This window comes from Elephas maximus, chromosome 5, assembly GCF_024166365.1.
Source record: "Elephas maximus indicus isolate mEleMax1 chromosome 5, mEleMax1 primary haplotype, whole genome shotgun sequence".
In the NCBI taxonomy this organism is placed as follows: domain Eukaryota; kingdom Metazoa; phylum Chordata; class Mammalia; order Proboscidea; family Elephantidae; genus Elephas; species Elephas maximus.
In genome coordinates, this window is record NC_064823.1 from 157,666,781 (window position 1) to 157,692,621 (window position 25,841).

Below are 25,841 nucleotides of genomic sequence, written 5' to 3' on the forward strand. Positions count from 1 at the left end.
CACTCACTTCCCCACATCCTTGCCTTAGTTATGTAGTGAACTAATCAATTCATTTCATCGTTGGTAAATAACATGTCATGCCTAGTTATTGAACACTGACTGTAATTCAATCTAATTCAAAAATATTTACCCAACTCTTATTATGTACCAGGAACTGTGCTTGGCACTATGAGTATGGAAATTAGTTCATTCAATTATCCCTTTAGTTAATGAGTATTTATTGAATTCTGACTGTGTACTAAACATTGTGCTAGGTGCTAGAGTAAAATAGCCAAAAACTAACATGGCCTTTGACCTCCTGGAGTTTATAGTCTAGTGAAGAAAAGTGATCTTAATCAAATACACAAATAAGTGTAAGATTATACAGAATTATGTATATTTGGCCAACAGTTGGTATACTGTGGTGGCTTGCATGTTGCTGTGATGCTGGAAGCTATGCCACTGGTATTTCAAATACCAGCAGGGTCAGCCATGATGGACAGGGTTTCAGTGGAGCTTTCAGACTAAGGGAGACTGGGAAGAAAGGTCTGGTGATCTGCTTCTGAAAACTAGCCAGTGAAAATGCTGTGGTCACAACAGAGCGTTGTCTGGCTCACTTGCTTTGGACATATCCTCAGGAGGGATCATGAGGGATCAACCGCTGGAGGAGGACACCACGTTTGGTGAAGTAGAGGGCCAGTGAGGATGAGGAAGACCCTCAGTGAGTTGCACTGACGCACAAGGAGCAACAATGGACTTGAATATGCTGGTGGTTTGAGGATGACTCAGGACCAGGCAGCGTTTCGTTCTGTTATACATAAGGTCACCATGTGTCGGTCACCATGTGTCGGTGTTGACTCGGTGGCAGCTAACAACAACATACATTTTGGAGGAGTGCTCCACAGTGTGGGAGCGTGTAACAGGGGGACCAGACTTAGCCTGGAGGGTAGGGGCGGAAGGATGAAGTGCAGTTCACAAGTGTGGGACCACAGAAGAGCATTAACGGTCTGGGGAATGGCTTGTGGGATGAGGGTATGGGGCTCTTAGAGGCACAGAAAGAAAGCTTGTGTCTGGAGCTCAGTGGGTGTAGGGGAGAGTGGTGGGAGGTGAATTTGGGCAGGGACTTGATTGTGTAGGCTCTTGTAGCCATGGGAAGGAATTTGCTCTTTCCCTTGAGAGCGAAGGTGGTGGTGGGACGCATTGGAGGTGTGTATGTAGAGAATGAGTCCCTGGGTGGTGCAAAGGGTTAATGCACTTAGCTGCTAACTGAAAAGTTGGAGGTTCAAGTCCACCCAGAGGAAGAAGAAAGGCTTGGTGATCTACTTCCGAAAAATCATTGAAAACCCTGTGGAGCACCGTTCTATTCTGACACACATGGGGTTGCCATGAGCCGGAGCTGACTTGATGGCTACTGGTTTAACTGGTATGCAAAGGGTGATCAAGATCATCTTGCCTGCAGAGTAGAAAGCACACCCTGGGGTGGAAGAGTCAAGGGGGGGACCCTGGAAGGCCACCACTGTGGCCCAGGTGAGAGATGATGGCGGATTTGATCAGAGGGGTAGTCACGGCGGTGGACAGTGACAGTAAAGAGGTAAAATGGACCTAACCTGGTGAAGGACTGGATATGGGGTTGGAAGGGAGAAGAGTCAAGGATAAGTTCTAGGTTTTGGGATTGCGTGGTCAGATGGATACTGCTAACACTCCCCCTGGGTTCTGCTGTGGGTCCATTGAGTTTAAGGTGGCTTTGAAGTCTCTGAGAGGAGCTGTGGGGTAGGCATCAATACATGCAGCCTGGAAGCCAGAGGAGAGACACCTGGAAGAGTCATTGATGACTAGAAGGTAATTGAAGTTATTGGGGCCAGTGAGAAGAGAAAAGAGTGTACGAGGGAGGCTTGCCAAACTCTCATATTTAATGGATGAGTCTGAGTGTCAGAAGGAGATGAAGCCTGGCAGGTAGGAAGCTCAGAAGACATGTGGCCATAGAAGCCAAGGGGGCATTTCCTAAAGGAGGGAGTAGTCAAGTAAAAGGAAAATGGAAAGGTGGCCATTGGACTTACTAGTATGGCCATATATTGTTGCCCCATGTATGGATGGGGGGAGAGGCAGACTACAATGAGGTAAGGAGAGAGGAAATAGAAGGAGCAAGAATGCAGAGCCCCATCCATGGTCATGGCATGAAGGGGAGGCAGGAGGCAGGGCAATAGCAGGAGTATGTGAGATCATTGTCCCTTTCCCCAGGTAGCTCACAATGCTGGGGTTAGAAAGACTTTAAGCCAGGAAAGGACCACAATGTGAAAGTACATATCAAGGGGTCAGAGGTTCCATCAAGGGGACAGAGTAGCTCCTTCTCAGACACTCAGACAGGTAAGCTGCTATCTGAGTGTATAAGACTGCCAGGTGGATGAGATGGGCACCAGAAGTGGGGAAAGGTCTTCCTGGCAAAGGGAACAGCATGTACAAGAATTTGGTAATCCAAGCTCTGTCACCCTTTCTTCCAGTTGTGAAAGATGTCTTTCCTCCTCCACAGTCTTTGGTGAGTTCTTAAAAAAAAAAAATCATTGTGGCCACCATATATGTATATGTATATATATATACACATATATATATGTATATATATGTGTATATATATATATGTATATATACATACACACACACACACATATATGGAAACCCTGGTGACGTAGTGGTTAAGTGCTACAGCTGCTAACCAAGAGGTCAGTAGTTTGAATCCGCCAGGCACTCCTTGGAAACTCTATCGGGCAGTTCTACTCTGTCCTATAGGGTCGCTATGAGTCAGAATCAACTTGACCGCAGTGGGTTTTGGTTTTGGGTTTATATATATATAAAATATATATATATGTATATATTCAACCATTTTTAAGGGACATTAATTCCATTCCCAGTGTTGTGCAACTACCACTCCCATTTCCAAAAGTTTTTCATCACCCCAAACAGAAACTCAGCACCCACTGAGCTATAACTCCCCATCCCCCCTTCTGTCAACCTTTGGTAACCACTAATTACTTTGATCTCTATGCATCTGCCCATTTTACATGTTTCGTGTAAGTGGGATCATGCAATATGTGTCTGATTTCACTCAGCACAGTTTCGGGGTTCATTCACGTTGTAGCATAACATGAAAACTTCATTTCTTTTTCTGGCTGCATAATATTCCATTGTATACATATACCACATTTTGTTTATCCGTTTATGGCTGCTTTGGTTTTTTCCACTTTCAACCACTGTGAATAATACTTTAGTGAACTTTGTTGTACAAGTATCTGAGCCTCTGATTTCAATTCTTTTTTTTTTTTTTAAACTTCAGTGAGAAGACTTTTAATGGATAAATCATTTCTATCAAAAGTATTAATAAATATTAACTCTTCTGGGGGCCCTTTCATACGCTGGTAGTGGAATCGTGAATTCTCAAAACCATCCTGAAATGCAGTGTAACACTGTGTAGCCGGAGCCTTTTTTTTTTATTTAGCACAATCCCACGTCTAGTCATCTACCCTCATGACATGACCACGGTACATCCAAAGACCCGGTGAGAGCACATTCCATGGAACAGGATGGATTACAGTGGAAATGTGGCAACAAGCTAAATGACCCATGGTAGAGGGATGGTGGAACTAGTGTAAATCCTTGCAGTTGGAGGCAGCTCCTAAAAGTCAATGTTTCAAAGACATTCAGAACAAAGAAAATGCCCTTCATGTAATGTCAAGTGCAGAGACCCAGAAACCAGGCATTTCTCTGTTGTGTAGTGAAGAGTGTATGTTTCTTCATGGAGAGAGCGAAAAAAGCCTTCATGAAAATACCATAGAATGGAAGAACAAGATTTTCTCAAGGGTGCTGTAGCCATCACTGTATCGACTTCCTTGACAGCTGTTTCTGGTACTCCAAACACCCAATTCTGTCCTCACTCTAGCCTTCAGGGTGGGGGTACTTTCCTTCTTCTTTTTATTTATTTACTGTGCTTTAAGTGAAAGTTTACAAATCAAGTCAGTCTCTCATACAAAAAGTTATACACACCTTGCTAGGTACCCCTAGCTGCTCTCCCCCTAGTTAGACAGTATATTCCTCCTCTCTACCCTGTATTCCCCGTGTCCATTCAACCAGCTCCTGTCCCCCTCTTCATTCTCATCTCCCCTCCAGACAGGAGCTGCCCACATAGTCTCATGTGTCTACTTGAGCCAAGAAGCTCACTCCTCAGCAGTATCATTTTCTATCCCATAGTCCAGTCCAATCCCTGTCTGAGGAGTTGGCTTTGGGAACAGTTCCAGTCTTGGGCTAACAAAGGGTCTGGGGACCATGACCTCCAGAGTCCCTCTAGCCTAAGTCAGACCATTAAGTCTGGTCTTTTATGAGAATTTGGGATCTGCATCCCACTGTTCACCTGCTCCATCAGGGATTCTCTGTTGTGTTCCCTGTCAGGGCAGTGATCTGTGGTAGCCGGGCACCATCTACTTCTTCTGGTCTCAGGCTGATGTAGTCTCTGGTTTACGTGGCCCTTTCTGTCTCTTGGGCTGATCTTTACCATATGTCTTTGGTATTCTTCATTCTCCTTTGCTCCAGGTGGGTTGAGACCAATTGACGCATCCTAGATGACCACTTACTAGTGTTTAATTAGATGACCACTTACTAGTGTTTAAGACCCCAGGTGCCTCTCACCAAAGTGGCATGGAGAACTTTTTATTAATACATTTTGTTATGCCAGTTGACCTAGATGTCCCCTGAAACCATGGTCCCCAAACCCCCATCCCTGCTACTCTGGCCTTCAAAGCATTCAGTTGTATTAAGGAAACTTCTTTGCTTTTGGTTTAGTCCAGTTGTGCTGGCCTTTCCTGTATTGGGTATTGTCTTTCCCTTCACCTAAAATAGCTCTTCTCTACTACCTAATTAGTGAATACCCCTCTCCTTCCCTCCTCACCCTCATGACCATAAAAGAATCTTTTCTTCTGTGTTTAAACTTTTTCTGTTAGGTGCCGTTGAGTCAGTTCCGACTCATAGCAACCCTATGCACAATAAAACAAAACACTGCCCAGTCCTGCACCATCCTCACAATTGTGGTTCTGCTTGCGCTCATTGTTGCAGCCACTGTGTCAATCCACCTTTTGAGGGTCTTCCTCTTTTCCACTGACCCTGTACTTTGCCAAGCATGATGTCCTTCTCCAGGGACTGATCCCTCCTGAGAACCTGTCCAAAGTATGTAAGACGCAGTCTCGCCATCCTCGCTTCTAAGGAGCATTCTGGTTGCACTTCTTCCAAGACAGATTTGTTTGTTCTTTTGGGAGTCCATGGTATATTCAGTTTTCTTCACCAACACCACAATTGAAAGGTGTCTTCCTTATTCATTGTCCAGCTTTCACATGCATATGATGTGATTAAAAATACCATGGCTTGGGTCAGGCACACCTTAGTCTTCAAGGTGATATCTTTGCTCTTTAACACTTTAAAGAGGTCCTTTGCAGCAGATTTACCCAATGCAATGCTTCATTTGATTTCTTAACTGCTGCTTCCATGGCTGTTGATTGTGGATCCAAATAAAATGAAATCCTTGACAACTTCAATTTTTTCTCCATTTATCATGATGTTGCTCATTGGTCCAGTTGTGAGGATTTTTGTTTTCTTTATCTTGAGGTGCAATCCATACTGAAGGCTGCAGTCTCTGATCTTCATTAGTAAGTGCTTCAAGTCCTCTTCACTTTCAGCAAGCAAGATTGTATCATCTGCATAACACAGGTTGTTAATGAGTCTTCATCCAATCCTGATGCCCTGTTCTTCATACAGTCCAGCTTCTTGGATTATTTGCTCAGCATACAGATTGAATAGGTATGGTGAAAGGATACAACCCTGATGCACAACTTTCTTGACTTTAAACCATTCAGTATCCCCTTGTTCTGTTGGAACAACTGCCTCTGGATCTATGTAAAGGTTCCTCATGAGCACAATTAACTGTTCTGGAATTCCCATTCTTCCCAATGTTACCCATAATTTGTTATGATCCACACAGTCGAATGCATTTGCATAGTCCATAAAACACAGGTAAACATCCTTCTGGTATTCTCTGCTTTCAGCCAGGATCCATCTGACATCAGCAATGATATCCCTGGTTCCGCGTCCTCTTCTGAAACCAGCCTGAATTTCTGGCAGTTCCATGTCGATATACTGCTGTAGGCACTTTTGAATGATCTTCAGCAAAATTTTGCTTATGTGTGATATTAGTCATATCGTTCTATAATTTCCACATTCGGTTGGAGCATCTTTCTTGGGACTAGGCATAAATATGGATCTCTTCCAGTCAGTTGGCCAGGAAGCTGTCTTCCACGATTTTGGTATAGACCAGTGAGCACCTCCAGCCCTGCTTCTGTTTGTTGAAACATCTCAATTGATATTCCATCAATTCCTGGAGCTTTGTTTTTCGCCAGTGCCTTCAGAGTAGCTTGGACTTCTTCCTCCAGTACTATCGGTTCCTGATCGTATGCTACCTCTTGAAATGGTTGAACATCGACTAATTCTTTTTGGTATAATGACTCTGTGTATTCTTTCTATCTTCTTTTGATTCCTTCTGTGTCGTTTAATGTTTTCGTCATAGAATCCTTCGCTATTGCAACTCAAGGCTTGAATTTTTTCTTCAGTTCTTTCAGCTTGAGAAATGCCGAATATGTTCTTCCCTTTGGGTTTTCTATCTCCAGCTCTTTGCAAATGTCATTATAATACCTTACTTTGTCTTCTCGAGCCACTCTTCGAAATCTTCTGTTCAGTTCTTTTACTTCATCATTTCTTCCTTTTGCTTTAGCTGCTCGACATTCATAAGCAAGTTTCAGAATCTCCTCTGACATCCATCTTGGTCTTCTCTTTCTTTCCTGTCTTTTCAGTGATCTCTTGCTTTCTTCATGTATGATGTCTTTCCACAACTCATCTGGTCTTCGGTCACTAGTGTTCAGTGTGTCAAATCTATTCTTCAGGTGTTCTCTAAATTCAGGTGGAATATACTCAAGGTCATATTTTTGGCTCTCGTGGACTTGTTCTGATTTTCTTCAGTTTCGGCTTGAACTTGCATATGAGCAATTGATGGTCTGTTCCACGGTTGGCTCCGGCCTTGTTCTGACTGCTGATACTGAGCTTTTCCATCGTCTTCTTTCCGCAGATGTAGTCAGTTTGATTCCCGTGTGTTCCATGTGGTGAGTTCCACGAGTATAGTTGCCATTTATGTTGGCGAAAGAAAGTATTTGCAATGAAGAAGTCATTGGTCTTGCAAAATTCTATCATTTGATCTCTGGCATTGTTTCTGTCACCAAGGCCATGTTTTCCAACTGCCAATCCTTCTTCTTTGTTTCCAACTTTCGTATTCCAACCACCAGCAGTTATCAATGCATCCTGATTACACGTTCGATCAATTTTAGACTGCAGCAGCTGATAAAAATCTTCTATTTCTTCATCTTTGGCTTTTGTGGTTGGTGTGTAAGTTTGAATAATAGTCATATTAACTGGTCTTCCTTGTAGGTGTATGGCTATTATCTTTCTTTGGAATAGGCACGAATATGGATCCCATCCATTCAGCTGGCCCAGTAGCTGTCTTCCAAATTTCTTGGCATAAGTGGGGGAGTGCCACCCACGTTGCATCTTTTTGTTGAAACATCTTAATTGGTAATCCATCAATTCCTGGAGCCTTGTTTTTTGACAGTGCCTTCGGTGCAGCTTGGACTTCTTCATTCAATACCATGGGTTCTTGATAGTATGCTACCTCCCTAAAATATATATATATGTGTGTGTGTGTGTGTGTGTCTATTGTTGTTGTTAGGTGCCATCGAGTTGGCTCCGACTCATAGTGACCCTGTGTACAACAGAAGAAAACACTGCCCTGTCCTGTGCCTTCCTCACAATCCTTGTTATACTTGAGCCCATTGTTGCAGCAATTGTGTCAACCCATCCCATTGAGGGTCTTCCTCTTTTTCAGTGACACTCTACATTGCCAAGCATGATGTCCTTCTCCAGGGACAGGTCCACATGTCCAAAGTATGTGAGACCTAGTCTCTCCATCCTTGCTTCTAAGGAGCATTTGGCTGTACTTCTTCCAAGATGGATTTGTTTGTTCCTTTGGCAGTCCATGGTATAACCAATATCCTTCACCAACACCACAATTCAAAGGCATAAATTCTTCTTCATTCTTCCTTATTCATCAACAAGCTTTTGCGTGCATATGAGGCAACTGAAAACACCATGGTCTGGGTCAGGCGCACCTTAGTCTTCAAGGTGACATCTTTGCTTTTTAACACTTTATAGTGGTCTTTTGTAACAAATTTGCCCAATGCAATGTGTCTTTTGATTTCTTAATTGCTGCTTCTGTGGGTATGGATTGTGGATCCAAGTAAAATGAAATCCTTGATGGCTTCAATCTTTTCTAACAAATTATGGATAACATTGAGGAGAATGGGAATTCTAGAGCACTCAATTATGCTCATGAGGAACCTGTGTATAGATCAAGAGATCAAGAGGCAGTCGTTCGAACAGAACAAGGAGATGCTGTGTGGTTTAAAGTCAGGAAAGATGTGCGTCAGAATTGTTATCCTTTCACCATACTTATTCAGTCCGTATGCTGAGCAATAACCCGAGAACCTGGACTATATGAAGAACAGGACATCAGGATTGGAGGAAGACTCATTAACAACCTGCTTTATACAGATGACACAACCTTGCTTGCTGAAAGTGAAGAGGACTTGAAGCACTTACAGATGAAGACCAAAGACCACAGACTTCAGATGGCTTGCACCTCAACACAAAGAAGTCAAAAATCCATACAACTGGATCAATAAACAACATTGTGATAAACCAAGAAAATATTGAAGTTTTTAAGGATATATATTGTTGTTGTTAGGTGCTGTCAAATTGATTTTGACTCATAGTGACCGTATAGGACAGAGTAGAACTGCCCCATAGGGTTTCCAAGGAGTGGCTGGTGAATTTGAACTGCCAACCTTTTAGTTAACAGCCGAGCTCTTAACTGCTATGCCACCAGGGTTTCCATATATATATAATAGCCATCCTAGAGAATGTGAAGTGGTATCTTAATATGGTTTTTAGTTTATTTCCTTAATGATTAATGATATTGGGCATGCTTTCATGCGCTTAATGGCCATTTGTGTATCTTCTTTGGAGAAATGTCTATTCAGGTGGTTTGCCCATTTTTTAACTGGATTGTCTTTTTGTTGTTGAATTGTAGAAGTTCTTTCCAAACATTTTCTCACATTCTGTAGGTTGTTTTTTTCACTTTGTTGCTAAAGTCCTTTGATACCTGAAAGTCTTTAATTTTGATGAAGTCCAATTTATCTATTTTTGTTGTTATTCATTATTTTTGTATATCTATGAATATCTAACAATTTCATTGCCAAAACCTAGGTCTGAAGATTTTCCCCCATGTTTCCTCCTACTATTTATAAGGTTTTAGCTCTTATATTTAGGTCATTGATCCATTTGACATTAATTTTCATATATGGTGTCTGGAATCTCTTTTGAAAGAGTTGTGTTTCTATATGCCAGCAATGAACAATCTGAAAAGGAAATTAAGGAAACAATTTCATTGGAAATCCAGTTGTCCCAGCACCATTTATTGAAAATACTATTCTTTTCCCATTGAATGGGCTTGGCACCTTTGTCTAAAATCAATTCACCATAGATGTATGGATTTATTTCTGGATTCTCAGTTGTATTCCATTGGTCTGTATGTCTGTCCTTAGTATCACACTGGTTTTGTTACTGTAGCTTTGTAGTATGTTTTGAAATCAGCTGTGTAAGTCCTCCTACTTTTCTTTTTCAAGATGGTTTTGGCAATTGAGGCCCCTTGCAGTTCCGTATGAATGAGGATCAGCTTTTCTGTTTCTGCAAAAAAGGCTGTTGTAATTTTAATAAGAATTGCAGTGTATCTACAGATGACTTTTAGAATTATTGACATTTTAACAATATTAAGTTTTCCAACCCATGAACACAGGATGTCTTTCCATTTATTTAGGTCTCCTTTAAATCAGCCATATTTGTAGTTTCAGTGTACAAGTTTTTCATTTCCTTGGTTAAGTTTATACCTAGGTATTTTATTCTTTGAGATGCTATTATGAATGGAATTGCTTTCCTAATTTTCTTTTCAGATCGTTCATTGCTGGTGTGTAGAAACACAAAAATAGTTGTGTGTTGATCTTGTACCCTGCAACTTTGCTGAATTCCATTGATGTGGTCTTAACTGCTGAATATGTGTGTTGGGGAGAAAATAGAATATGATGATAAATACCTTGCAGATCCATTCAATGGTGGAGGGCTGCTATAGCAAATATGATGAATTTAACCCAGAAGCTGTATGGAATAAGTGGGAAAGAATTTAGGTAAGGACTTTCAAGAGGCAGAACAAGGTATGACATATCTGACTTGTTTCTTTTGTGTTTCTTTTTCCCATTGCAGTCAACTTTGACCATTTTCAGATTCTGCGGGCCATTGGTAAAGGGAGTTTTGGAAAGGTAAGAATGATTTTCATTTTTAAATGTTATCATCACAATATAAAAGTCTGGACCACTGGGCTTGTGTGTATGTGTCTGTTTGTGTGTTGGCTGCTAGGCACTGGGAATTTTCTCTTTGACAGAAAGATTTGGATTTGCCAATTTTGAGATATGAAAGGAAGTCTGAATAGTTTCCTTTGGATATGCTGTAATTTTATTCTGAAAACCAAATTACCCCTGCAGCCCTGGTTGAGGTGAATTACAATGGTAATTATTTCAAGATTGCTAATGCCATTTCTTCCTTGAGGATCTGAATGAAGAAAGTGGAAAAAACCCACAAATTTATCAGATGGCCAAATGCAGCTCTTTCCAACAACATGGGCATTTGTTCTCTGGAAAGTTCATATTTTTGATCCTAAACTATTTTCATGGGCAGGCTGTAGAAAATGAGAAAAAGGCAGAAGCTTTTAAAATGGAAAAAGGGTTTCCCTAAGCAACCCCTGTCTGTTCCCACTTACTCAGTAATTTCCTTCAGCAATAATTGCTTTGAGTACTGTTATGGATTGAATTGTTGTTGTAGTTCAGTGCCATCGGATCAGTTCCGACTCATAGCAACCCTATGTACCACAGAACAAAACATTATCTGGTCCTGTGCCATGCTCACAGTCATTGCTATGCTTGAGCCCTTTGTTGCAGCCACTGTATCAATACATCTCATTGAGGGTCTTCCTCTTTTCTGCTGACCCTCTACTTTACCAAGCATGATGTCCTTCTCCAGGGGCTGGTCTCTTCTGATAACATGTCCAAAGTATGTAAGATGTAGTCTCGCCATCTTTGTTTCTACGGAGCATTCTGGTTGTACTTCTTCCAAGACAATGGATTGAATTGTGTCCCCTAAAATATGTGTTGGAATCCTAAATCGTACCTATGGATGTGATCTCATTTGGAAATAGAGTTTTCTTTGTTATGTTAATGAGGCCATATCAGTGTTGTTGTTCAAAACAGAAACAAAACAAAAAACCCATTGCTGTTAATTCAATTCAGACTTATAGGGACCCTATAGGACAGAGTAAAACTGCGCCACAGGGTTTCCAAGGATCGCCTGGTAGATTTGAACTGCCCACCTTTTGGTTAGCAGCCGTAGCTCTTAACCACCACACCATCAGGGTTTCTTTGTTGTTGTTAGTCACCTTCAGATCAATTCCGACTCATGGTGACCCCATGTGTTCAAAGTAGAACTGCTCCATAGGGTTTTCAAGGCTGTGATCTTTTGGAAAGCAGATTGCCAGGCCTGTCTTCTGAGGTACCTCTAGTGGATTTGAACTGCGAACCTTTTAGTGGTAGTCTGCTCTTAATCATCTGTCCCACCCAGGGACGTTTTATATTAGTGTAGGGCATGTCTTAAACCTAGCCATTTTTGAGGTATAAAAACAGCAGATGAGGAACAGAGCCAACAAACAGAGTGAAGACAGCCAAGAAGCTGAGGAATGCTGAGAAAAATGCTAAAGATGTTGGGGCAAGGATTTTTCTCCCACAGCCAATAGAGAGAGAAAGCCTTCTCCTAGACCTTGTGCCCTGAATTCAGACTTCTAGCGTCCTGAACTGTGAGAAAATAAATTTCTGTTCATTAAAGCCACCCACCCACTTGTGATAGTCCTGTTACAGCAACACCAGGAGACTAAGATAGGTACCTACTGAATGCCAGATAGTTTCGTGTACTCTTGAGTAACTATTAGTATTTCCATGTTACAGATGGAAAAACTTAGACTCAGTAACTCAGAAAGATGGTGTACCTTACTAATGGTCACACAGGCAGAAAGCATCAGAGCTGGGATTTGAATCAAAGACTGTTTTGATGACAAAAAAAAGAACAACAACATTGTCATCAAGGCAATTCTGACTCATAGCAACCCTATAGGACAGAGTAGAACTGCAGGAGTGGCTGGTGGATTTGAACTACTGACCTTTTGGTTAGCAGCTGAACTCTTAACTACTGCTCCACCAGGGCTCGTTTGATGACCAGGGACCTGCTATTTCAACAGCCCTACTTTCTTGATTATACCATGAAAAACTTAGAAGTTAAACTGAGACCTTTGACCTAAGAAGTGGGAGAGAATTAATTTTCTCTCCTCCCTTCCTCCTGCTCTTCTTTTCTCCATCCTTTTTTCCTTCCTTCCTTTCTTTCTTCCTTAGTTTACTCCTTTGCTGCTTCCCTCATTGCTTTTGTTCTTTTATTTATTGAATCTACAAATATTGATTGAATCTCTACCCTGGGCCAGGCACTATTCTAGACTCTGTTGGTCCAGTAGTAAACAAAACATACCCAAGTTCCTCTTCTCATGGAGCTTACATTTAAAGAAGGAGACAGACTACAAACAGATAAATATGTACATTTGTGATAATTAGATAGTGACAGGGCATTAAAAATATAATGAAATAAGGGAACTACGGAATTCTGGATGGGGGGACTGGCAGAAAGAAGTTGCTATTTTATAGAACTGGCTATCACCATCCTGATTTCAGTAGCCCTATGTTGATTATTTCATTCCGTTTGGATGAATGATCAGTGACCATGGAAGCAGCAGTCAGGAAATCAAAGGGATGTATTCCATTCGGAAAATCTGCTCTAAAAGACCTCTTTAAATTTCGAAAAGCAAAGATGTCACCTTGAAGACTAAGGTGTGCCTGACCCAAGCTATGGTTTTTTCAGTCACCCCGTATGCATGTGAAAGGTGTTTGTTGTTGTTGTTAGGTGCCGTCGGGTCGGTTCCGACTCATAGCGACCCTATGCACGACAGAACGAAACACTGCCCGGTCCTGTGCCATCCCCACAATCATTGCTATGCTCGAGCTCATTGTTACAGCCACTGTGTCAATCCACCTCACTGAGGGTCTTTCTCTTTTCCGCTGACCCTGTACCCTGCCAAGCATGATGTCCTGCTCCAGGGGCTGATCCCTCCTGACAACATGTCCAAAGTATGTAAGACGCAATCTCGCCATCCTTGCCTGTAAGGAGCATTCTGTTTGTACTTCTTCCAAGACAGATTTGTTCTTTCTTTTGGCAGTCCATGGTATATTCAACATTCTTTGTCAACACCACAATTCAAAGGCGTCAACTCTTCTTCCGTCTTGCTTATTCATTGTCCAGCTTTCACATGCATATGATGTGATTGAAAATACCATGGCTTGGGTCAGGCGCACCTTAGTCTTCAGGGTGACATCTTTGCTCTTCAACACTTTGAAGAGGTCCTTTGCAGCAGATTTGCCCATTGCAATGCATCTTTTGATTTCTTGACTGCTGCTTCCATGGGTGTTGATTGTGGATCCAAGTAAAATGAAATCCTTGGCAACTTCAGTCTTTTCTCCGTTTATCATGATGTTGCTCATTGGTCCAGTTGTAAGGATTTTTGTTTTCTTTATGTTGGGGTGTAATCCATACTGAAGGCTGTGATCTTTGGTCTTCATTAGTAAGTGCTTCAAGTCCTCTTCACTTTCAGCAAGCAAGGTTGTGTCATCTGCATAACACAGGTTGTTAATGAGTCTTCCTCCAATCCTGATGCCCAGTTCTTCTTCGTGTACTCCAGCTTCTTGTATTATTTGTTCAGCATACAGATTAAATAGGTACGGTGAAAAAATCCAACCCTGATGCACACCTTTCCTGACTTTAAACCAATCAGTATGTCCGTGTTCTGTCCGAACAACTGCCTCTTGATTTATGTAAAGGTTCCTAATGAGCACAATTAAGTGTTCTAGAATTTCAATTCTTCTCAGTGTTATCCATAATTTGTTACGATCCACACAGTCGAATGCCTTTGCATAGTCAATAAAAAACAGGTGAACATCTTTCTGGTATTCTCTGCTTTCAGCCAGGATCCATCTGAAATCAGCAATGATATCCCTGGTTCCACGTCCTCTTCTGAAACCAGCCTGAATTTCTGGCAGTTCCATGTCGATATACTGCTGCAGCCACTTTTGAATGATCTTCAGCAAAATTTTGCTTGCATATGATATTAATGACATTGTTCTATAATTTCCACATTCGGTTGGATCGCCTTTCTTGGGACTAGGCATAAATATGGATCTCTTCCAGTCAGTTGGCCAGGAAGCTGTCTTCCATATTTCTTGGCATAGACGAGTGAGCACCTCCAACGCTGCATCTGTTTGTTGAAACATCTCAATTGATATTCCATCAATTCCTGGAGACTTGTTTTTCGCCAATGCCTTCAGAACAGCTTGGACTTCCTCCTTCAGTACCGTCAGTTCCTGATCATATGCCACCTCTTGAAATGGTTGGATATTGACTAGTTCTTTTTGGTATAATGACTCTGTGTATTCCGTCCATCTTCTTTTGATGCTTCCTGCATCGTTTAATATTTTCCCCATGGAATCCTTCACTATTGCAACTCGAGGCTTGAATTTTTTCTTCAGTTCTTTCAGTTTGAGAAATGCCGAGCATGTTCTTCCCTTTTGGTTTTCTATCTCTAGCTCTTAAAAAATGCACACTTTTTCTTCTCGAGAGGCCCTTTGAAATCTTCTATTCAGTTCTTTTACTTCATCAATTCTTCTTTTGCTTTAGCTGCTCGATGCTGAAGAGCAAGTTTCAGAGTCTCCTCTGACATCCGCCTTGGTCTTTTCTTTCTTTCCTGTCTTTTCAGTGACCTCTTGCTTTCTTCATGGATGATGTCGTTGATGTCATTCCACAATTCATCTGGTCTGCGGTCACTAGTGTTCAATGTGTCAAAACTATTCTTCAGATGGTCTCTAAATTCAAGTGGGATATACTGAAGGTCATATTTTGGCTCTCGTGGGCTTGCTCTGATTTTCTTCAGTTTCAGCTTGAACTTGCGTATGAGCAATTGATGGTCTGTTCTACAGTCGGCCCCTGGCCTTGTTCTGACTGATGATATTGAGCTTTTCCATCATCTCTTTCTACAGATGTAGTCAATTTGATTTCTGTGTGTTCCATCTGGCGAGGTCCACGTGTATAGTCGCTGTTTATGTTGGTGAAAAAAGGTATTTGCAATGAAGAAGTCATTGGTCTTGCAAAATTCTGTCATTCTATCTCCGGCATTGTGTCTATCACAAAGGCCATATTTTCCAACTACTGATCCTTCTTCGTTTCCAACTTACGCGTTCCAATAGCCAGTAATTACCAATGCATCTTGATTGCCTGTTAGATCAATTTCAGACTGCAGCAGCTGATAAAAATCTTCTATTTCTTCATCTTTGGCCCTAGTGGTTGGTGCGTAAATTTGAATAATAGTCATATTAACTGGTCTTCCCTGTAGGCGTATGGGTATTATCCTATCACTGACAGAGTTGTACTTCAGGATAGATCTTGAAACGTTCTTTTTGACGATGAATGCAACACCATTCCTCTTCAATTTGTCATTCCCAACATAGTAGACTATATGATTATCCAATTCAAAATGGCCGATACCAGTCCATTTCAGCTCATTAATGCCTAGGATATTGATGTTTATACGTTCCATTTCATTTTTGACGATTTCCAATTTTCCTAGATTCATGCTTCGTACTTCCAGGTTCCAATTATTAATGGATGTTTACAGCTGTTTCTTCTCATTTTGAGTCGTGCACATCAGCAAATGAAGGTCCCAAAAGCTTTACTCCATCCACGTCATTAAGGTCGTCTCTACTTTGAGGAGGCAGCTCTTTCCCAGTCATTTTTGAGTGCCTTCCAACCTGGGGCGCTCATCTTCCAGCAGTATATCAGACAATATTCTCTGCTATTCATAAAGGTTTTACTGGCTAATGCTTTTCAGAAGTAGACTGCCGGGTCCTTCCTCCTAGTCTGCCTTAGTCTGGAAGCTTAGCTGAAACCTATCCTCCATGGGTGACCCTGCTGGTATCTGAACGCTGGTGGCATAGCTTCCAGCATCACAGCAACACACAAGCCCCCACAGTACGACAAACTGACAGACACGTGGGGGATGTGAAAGGTAGAAGATGAAAAAGAAAGACAAGAAGAACTGATACATTTAAATTGTGTTGTTGGTGAAGAATATTGAATATACCATGACTTCCAGAAGAACGAACAAATCTGTCCTAGAAGAAGTACAGCCAGAATGCTTCTTAAGAGCCAGGATGGTGAGACTTCATCTTGTTTACTTTGGAAAGACCAATCACTAGAAAAGGACATCATGCTTGGTAAAGTAGAGGGTCAGCGAAAACAAGGAAAACCCTTCATGAGATAGACTGACACAATGGTTGCAAAAATGGGCTGTATCATACCAACAATTATAAGGATGGCCCAAGATGAGACAGTGTTTTGTTCTTTATTACATAAGGTTACTAGTTGCCATGTCTACTGGATGGCAACTAACAACAACAGTTTAAATAGAAATTAATTAACATTAAATAAAATTACATAAATTCAGTTCTTCAGTTGCCCTAACCACGTTTCAAGTGGCTACTGTATTGGACAGCTCAGATTATAGAACATTTCTATCACCACAGGCAGTGCTCTCATAGAGGGTGGCAGGGAGGCCCTCAATGATAAGATGGCATGTGAGCAGAGACTTGAGAAAGTGAAGGAGGAAAACATACAGGTCCTAGGTGGAAGAAGGGCGAGTGTGAAGGAGTGTGCTTGGAATTTTTGAGCAACTCCAAGGTGGCTGAAGTGGAGTGAGAATAGGGGCGAGTGTGGAAGATGAGGTCAGTGAGGTTATCAAGGACCAGATTATGTAAGGCTCTGTAGACCGTGGTAAGGATTTTAGTCATTTCTCTGAGTGAGAAGGAAAGGCCCTGGGGAGATTTGAGTGGAGGAGTACCATGATATGACTTTAGTTTGTAGAAGGTCACTCTGACTGCCATGTTGAGAATAGACTGTAAGGAGCCAAAGGCAGAAGTAGGGAGACCAGATAGAAAGCCCAAATAATAATCCTGATGAGATGATGGTGGCCTGAAGCTGGGTGGTAGTGGTAGAACTGATGAGAAATGATCCAATTTTGTATATATTTTGAAGGTGTCAAAAGTCAAGTAGTTCATAGGCTGGGGGGAGTCCCCAAAATTACTTCTGCAACTCAATGGTATCATCACAGATCCAGACTCTACCAACCCCCTGCACCTTCCTTGGTGGGATAAGTTGTTCTCCTCATGTTGTTGTTGTTAGTTGCGATGAATGAGCTCCAACCCATGGCAAACTTATATACAACAACAAAATGTTGCCCAGTTCTGTGCCATCTTTAGGATCGTTGATATATTTGAGTCATTCGTTGTGGCCATTGTTTATTTGAGTTCATTGTTTGTTTTGACAGCCTTCTAACCTAGGGAGCTTATATTCCAGCAATATATCAGACAATGGCTGATTTTCAGAAGTAGATTACCAGGCTTTTCTTTCTATTCTGTCTTAGTGTAGAAGCTCTGATGAAACCTGTCCACCATGGGTGACCCTGCTGCTATTTGAAATATCGAAGGTGTAGCTTTCAGCATCATAGCAACACACAAGCCACCTCAGTATAACACACTGATAGGCAGGTGGTGGTCAGGCTTCTTATCTGATGCTTTCGAGAGGTTGCCACAATTCTGTGCATCACATCCTTATACAACTGGTGCTCACTTTTGTGGCTTTATCAGAGAACAACATCATTGCTGGAATACCCCCAGCTAAATTCTCCTTCTTTGCTATTGGTAATAAGTTATGACCATCCACAGCTGCCGAAGAGGCTGGGAAAATAAGTATCTTCAATTTTCAGTTGCTGGTTGGGAGACAAACTCTCCCAGTAGAGAAGAGAATAGCTTAGGTGGACATATAAAATTGCCCTTCATTGGGATGCCCAACATATCCATCATTGTGCTTGATGCTGAGATGCAAAGCTAAGTAAGACATTGTCCCAGCTGACCAAGAGCTCATCTGATGGGGTAGACAGCATGTGATGTTCAACAGCCAGATCTTCTTCTCTCCATGGGGCATTTTTTCTGATGATTCCTGCTTCGTTTTTGCTCACATGGTTTTGCAGTTGACCTTGTCACAGAAGCCAATCTAAGCATGATATGTTTGGAGTTAACGCCCTGAGCAGAACATTATTCAGTGGATGCCAAGTTCTGCAACGTCAATTTGTCTTTCCTTCCCACATAATCCAGCTTTAATTGTAGGTGCACTAGGGCAGCATAAGCCTTCCTGAGTTTTCAAAACCTCACTCCTGAGTGCCTCAATATTCACAGTTTAAATTATTGACCATTTATATCACCGCATGAATTGGCTCACTTGTTAATTTAATAGGCATTCACCGAATCCTGAGCTGGATCGTGTGCAATGTTAGACATTGACTTCTTGCCAGGACTGGGACTTCCTGAGGGCAGAAATCTTGTGGAGAAATCATGATATGGTGTGGTAGATGAGAAAAACAATAGCATGTGTAAGCTCCAGCCAAGATGGGAAAAGGAGGGTCTGGGATGCAGTCACTAGTAATAGCCAAAGAGGAAAGGGGCCATGTGCATAGAACTAGAGCCTCTTTCAAATGAATTTACTCCTGAATCCTTGAGGCTCTTTGAATCTAATTTGAAACATTTGACTTTGCAAACGATTACCAGAAATGTTGTTCTTGTTTAGCTGCTATCAAGTGAGCTCCCAACTCATGGCAATCCCATACACAAGGGAAGAAAATGCTGCTCTAGTCCTGTGCCATCCCTATGATCCCCTGTTTAACATGATAGCAACACAAAAGCCTCCACTGACAGATGGGTGGTGGCTGTGGTTGACGTGCATTGGCCAGAAATCGACCCTGGGAAGATGAGAATTTTACCACTCAACCACCATTGCCTTCCTTCATTAGGGCTCTGTGTTAATTACCTCATGAGGACAATTAAGTGTTCTGGAATTCCCATTTTTCCCAACGTTACCCATAATTTGTTATGATCCACACAGTCGAATGCCTTTACATAGTCATAAAACACAGGTAAACATCCTTCTGGTATTCTCTGCTTTCAGCCAGGATCCATCTGACATCAGCAATGATACCCCTGGTTCCACGTCCTCTTCTGAATCCAGCTTGAATTTTTGGCAGTTCCCTGTCAATATACTGCTGTAGCCACTTTTGAATGATCTTCAGCAAAATTTTGCTTGTGTGTGATATTAATGATATTGTTTGATAATTTCCACATTCGGTTAGATCACCTTTCTTGGGAATAGGCATAAATATGGATCTCTTCCAGTTGGTTGACCAGGAAGCTGTCTTCCATATTTTTTGGCATAGACGAGTGAGCACCTCCAATGCTGCATCTGTTTGTTGAAACATCTCAATTGATATTCCATCATTCCTGGAGCCTGGGTTTTCACCAATGCCTTCAGAACAGCATGGACTTCTTCCTTCAGTACCATTGGTTCCTGATCATATGCCACCTCTTGAAATGGTTGAATGTCAACTAATTCTTTTTTGTATAATGACTCTGGGTATTCCTTCCATCTTCTTTTGATGCTTCCTGCGTCGTTTAGTATTTTCCCCACGGAATCCTTCACTATTGCAACTCGAGGCTTGAATTTTTTCTTCAGTTCTTTCTTTCAGCTTGAGAAACACCAAGAGTGTTCTGCCTTTTTGGTTTTCTATTTCCAGCTCTTTGCGCATGGGATTATAATACTTTACTTTGATTTCTCGAGTCACCCTTTGAAATCTTATGTTCAGGTTTTTTACTCCATCATTTCCTTTTTTTTTTTTTAACGAACTTTAGAAGAAGGTTTACAGAACAAACTAGTTTCTCATCAAACAGTACACACATTGTTGTATGACACTGGTTAACAACCCCATGACATGTCAACACTCTCCCTTCTCAACCCTGGGTTCCCTATTATTACCAACTGTCCTATTCCTCCCTACCTTCCAGTCCCTGCCCCAGGGCTGGTGTACCCCTTTAGTCTTGTTTTGTTCCATGAGACTGTTCAATCTTTGGCTGAAGGGTCAGCCTCAGGATTGGCCTCATTACTGAGCTGAAAGGGTTTCTGGGGGCATACTCTCAGGGTTTCTCCGGTCTCTGTCAGGCCAACAAGTCTGGTCGTTCTTTTTGAGTTAGAATTTTGTTCTACATTTTTCTCCAGCTCTGTCTGGGACCCTCTATTGTGATCTCTGTTAGAACAGTCAGTGTTGGTAGTCAAGCACCATCTCGTTGTACTGGACTCAGTCTGGTGGAGGCCGTGGTAGTTGTGGTCCATTAGTCCTTTGGACTAAACTTTCCCTTATGTCTTTAGTTTTCTTCATTCTTCCTTGCTCCTGAAGGGATGAGACCAGTGGAGAATCCTAGATGGCCACTCACAGGCTTTTAAGACCCCAGACGCTACTCACCAAAGCAGAATGTAGAACATATTCTTTATAAACTCTGTTACGCCAATTGAGCTAGATATACCCTGAGACCATGGTCCCCACAGCTGTCAGCCTAGCAATTCCAACCCTCAGGGAGTTTGGCTGCATCTATGGAGCTACCATGGCCTTACCTTGTGCAGGTTGTGCTGGCTGCCCCAGTATTGTGTACTGTCACACCCTTCACCAAAGTTATCACTTATCTATTGTCTATTAAGTGTTTTTCCATCCCCACCCCTCCCCTTCCTCGTAACCATCAAATATTGTTTCTTTTTGTATGTAAACCTTTTTATGAGTTTTTACAGTAGTGGTCTCATACAATATTTGTCGTTTTGTGACTGACGTATTTCACTGAGCATAATGTCCTTCAGAACTTCATCATTTCTTTAACCTGTACATAGATCAAGAGGCAGTTGTTCAGACAGAACAAGGGGACACTGAGTGGTTTAAAGTCAGGAAGGGTGTGTGTCAGGGTTGTACCCTGTCACCGTACCTATTCAATCTGTATGCTGAGCAAATAATCCAAGAAGCTGGACTATATGAAGAAGAATGGGGCATCAGGATTGGAGGAAGACTCATTAACAACCTGTGTTATGCAGATGACACAACCTTGCTTGCTGAAAGTGAAGAGGACTTAAAGCACTTACTGATGAAGATCAAAGACCACAGCCTTCAATATGGATTGCACCTCAACATAAAGAAAACAAGAATCCTCACAACTGGACCAATAAGCAGCATCATGATAAACGGAGAAAAGATTGAAGTTGCCAAGGATTTCATTTTACTTGGATCCACAATCAACAGCCATGGAAGCAGCAGTCAAGAAATCAAAAGACGCATTGCATTGGGCAAATCTGCTGCAGAAGACCTCTTTAAAGTGTTGAAAAGCAAAGATGTCACCTTGAAGACTAAGGTGCACCTGACCCAGGCCATGGTATTTTCAAATTGCCTCATGTGCGTGTGAAACCTGGACCATGAATAAGGAAGACTGAGGAAGAATTGACGCTTTTGAATTGCGGTGTTGGGGAAGAATATTGAATGTACTATGGACTGTCAGAAGAACGAACAAATCTGTTTTGAACGAAGTACAGCCAGAATGCTCCTTAGAATCAAAGATGGTGAGACTGCGTCTTACATACTTTGGACATGTTGTCAGGAGGGATCAGTCCCTGGAGAAGGACATCATGCTTGGCAGAGTACAGGGTCAGTGGAAAAGAGGAAGACCCTCAAGGTGGATTGACACAGTGGCTGCAGCAATGGGCTCAAGCATAACAAGGATTGTAAGGATTGTACAGGACCAGGCAGTGTTTCGTTCTGTTGTGCATAGGGCTGCTATGAGTCGGAACCGACTTGATGTCACCTAACAACGTTAATTACCTAGGGCTGCCGTAACAAAATACCACAAACGGGGGTCTTAAAGAACAAAAATGTGTTGTTTCACATTTCTAGAAACAAGAAGTCCAAATCAATGTATTGGCTAGGTCATGATTCCTCCAAAGCCTCCAGGGGAAGATTCTTTCTTGTTTCTCCGAGTTTCTAATGGCCCCAGGCATTCTTTGTGTTGTAGATGCTTCTTTGCATGCTGTCTTTTTCTATGACTGTCCATGTCTCTTTTCTCTTATAAGGACAGCACTCAGATTGGATTAGGACCCACCTTAATCCAGTATAGTCTCATGTTAACTGATAACATCTTCAAAGACCCTATTTCCAAACAAGGTCACATTCACAGGTACCAGGGATTTGGACTTCAATGTACCTTTTTTGTGTGTGTGTGTGGGGGGGGGGGGGAGACACAATTCATTCCATAATAGGCTCTTCTAAAAATGTATCTCAAATAAATAATTTGCCTTCAAGACCTCCTGACTCCACCCCCAGCCAGCCAGGGTGCTGAGGTATCAATGACTTCTTTGCCCTGAAGCAAGTTCTCTGTCTATATCACCACCTACTCTCCCTACCTCATGGTTTTCAGCTCTATTTTAGAGGACTTCCTGAGGGATTGACTCATCAGTCAGTGTTTACAAGAAGCTTCTGCACCTGACATGGTATCTCAGGCAAACAAGGACTGGGAGCATTCCCCTTGGGATAATCGCCACCATCAGGAAGTCAGCTCAGCAAATATTTATTAAGTGCACAGGGCATACTCAGGAGGCAGCAAGATGCCTATCGAGAGCGAGCACTTCCTAAGACAGGCAAACAAGGGGTCAGAGGCTATCCTTATATGATTTGAACCTAGCTTTGAGCTCTGTTTCTTCACCTCTAACACAGGTGTTGATATCCTTCACTAAGGACTATTGTAAGACATCAATGAGATGATATAGAAGACTGCCCAATACCAAATCCAAGCCAGTGCTCTGCCAGTACTGATTCCCTCATTGCTTGGGTACTGCCTTTCTCTGGCCAGTAGGAGGTTTATTCAGTGTTTTATATGAACATCCATTTCTGGACTAGAAAGCAGGGAAGGGCTGCTTTAATGGAAAGTGGTTTTTTGAAAGGTGTGGCATATAGGATTCATGCTTGAAGGGATGTGGGACATTTGTTTTGACATAATCATGGCCCTGGCACAGGCAGGGCTGTTATGTACATGTAAATTTCCAGGACATCTCACCATGTGTGACGTCTGTCACAGTTGATAAGTGGAAGGACAAGGCTCTTACATGGCACTCATTCTTCTGAGAAACCATAAAACTCTGGTTTTTTGTTTGTTTTTTGTCATTTGATTTTTTTTTTTAATTGTGTTTTAGGCAATAGTTTATCCTGCAAATTAGTTTTTCATTCAGAAATTTATACACAAAATTTTTTTTGCGACAGTGGTTGCAGTTTCCGCAACGTGTCACCACTCTCCCCCTTTTCCTTTACACCCTGGGTTCTCTGTGTTCTTTTGTCCAGTTTTCTTGTCCCTTCCTGCCTTCTTATCTATGGTTTTGGGCAGGAATTGCCCATTTGGCCTCGTATACTTGATTCAACTAAGAAGCATGTTCCTCATGTGTGTTTTTGTTTGTTTTATGTTGTTATTAAAAAACACAAAAACCAAACCCACTGCCATCGAGTCAATTCCGACTCATAGCGACCCTATAGGATGGGGTAGAACTGCCCAATAGAGTTTCCACGGAGCACCTGGCGGATAAGAACCGCTGACCTTTTGGGTAGCAGCTGTAGCACTTAACCACTATGCCACCAGGGTTTCCATGATGTTGTTATTAGGTGCCGTTAATTCTGTTCCAACTCATAGCGACTCTGTGCACAACAGGATGAAACACTGCCTGGCCTTGCGCCATCCTCACGATCATTGTTATGCTTGCAACCATTGTTGCGGCCACCATGTCAATCCATCTCGTTGAGGGTATTCCTCTTTTTCGCTGACCCTCTACTTTACCAAGTATGAGGTCATTCCCCAGGCCTGTTTAATCTTTGGCTGTAGCTTCAGTTCTGAGTAAGCTGGGTGTCTGGGGGCCATAGCCTTTGGGGTTCCTCCAGCCTCTGTTAGACAAGTAAGCCTGGTCTTTTTTTGTGAATTTGAATTTTGTTCTGCATTTCTCTCCTGCTCTGCCTGGAACCCTGTGATCCCTGTGAGAGCGGTCGGTGATGGTAGCGGGGTACCATCTAGTGCATCTGGGCTCAGGCTGGCACAGCCTGTGGTTCATGTGGTCCATAAGTTCTCTGGACTAATATTTTCCTTGTGTCTTTGGTTTTCTTCATTCTCCTTTGCTCTGGATGGGATGGGACCAATAGATGTATCTTAGACGGCTGCTTGCAATCTTTTAAGACCCCAGACGCTACCCACTGAAGTAGGATGTAGAATACTTTCTTTATGAATTATGTTATACCAATTGACATAGATGTCCCCCATGACCATGATCCCCAGCCCTCAGCCCCAGTAACGCAGTCCCTTGAGGTATTTGGATATATCTAGGAAGCTGCTATGCCTGTGCCTTGGTTAAGATGTACTGCCTTACCCTACGTTGTGTGTTGTGTTTTCCTTCACCTAAGTTAACACTTATCTACTATCTAGTTAGTGATTTCACCTCCTTAGCCCTCCCCTCCCTTGTAACCATCAAAGATTGTTTTTTTCTCTGTGTAAACCTTTTCTTGGGTTTTTATAATAATGGTCTCAAATGATATTTGCCCTTTTGTAATTGACTTATTTCACTCAGTATAATCCCCTCCAGATTCATTCCTGTTGTGAGATGTTTCACAGATTCATCACTGTTCTTTATTGTTGTGTAGTATTCCATTGTGTGTATGTACCATAGTTTATCCATTCATCTGTTGATGGACATTTAGGCTGTTTCTGTCTTTTTGCTATTGTGAACAATGCTTCAGTGAACACGGCTGTTCATATGTCTACTCATGTGATGGCTCTTATTTCTGTAGGATATATTCCTAGGAGTGAGATTGCTGGATCATATGGAATTTCTATTTCTAGCATTTTAAGAAGGTGCAATATTGTTTTGCATGGTGGTTGTACTATTTTACATTCCCACCAGCACTGCATAAGAGTTCCAGTCTCCCTGCAGCCTCTCCAACAGACCTCTGGATTTAACAGGAGCCTTGTTACAATGTTTTTTTCTAAATCTGCATCTTGTCCTTTGTCTTAGTTTCCTAGGGCTGCTGTAATAAAATATCACAAATTGGGTGGCTTATAAGAACAGAATTTTACTGTCTCATAATTCTGGAAGGTAGGAGTCCGAATTCAGAGTGTCCGCAGGGCTGTATTCTCTCTGTTTGCACTGGGAGAATATCTTTCCTTGTCTCTTTCAGCTTCTGGTAACCTCAGGCATTCCTTTGTGTTCCTTGGCTTTCAGATGCAACTTAGACATGGCCATTTTTCCCGGTGTGGGTCTGCATATCTGTTATCCTCTTTTATAGGGACTCAGATTGGATTCTGCTGCTATTCATAAGGTTTTCACTAGCTAATTCTTTTCAGAAGTAGATCACCAAGTCCTTCTTCCTAGCCTGTCTTAGTCTAGAAGCTCAGCTGAAACCTGTCTGCCATGGGTGACCCTGCTGGTATTTGAATACTGGTGGCATAGATTCCAGCATCACAGCAACATGCAAGCCCCCACAGTAT

At 42.0% G+C, this 25,841-nt stretch overlaps 1 protein-coding gene across 2 annotated transcripts in view; it reads left to right on the forward strand.

Annotated features, from left to right (window-relative positions):
• STK32B (serine/threonine kinase 32B) overlaps positions 1-25,841 on the forward strand; it is a 489,957-nt gene that overhangs the window by 113,510 nt on the left and 350,606 nt on the right. For both annotated transcript variants that reach the window (XM_049886552.1, XM_049886553.1), the window contains exon 2: positions 10,429-10,484. In XM_049886552.1, coding sequence (XP_049742509.1) covers positions 10,429-10,484 — 56 coding nt within the window. The remainder of the gene's footprint in view (positions 1-10,428; positions 10,485-25,841) is intronic.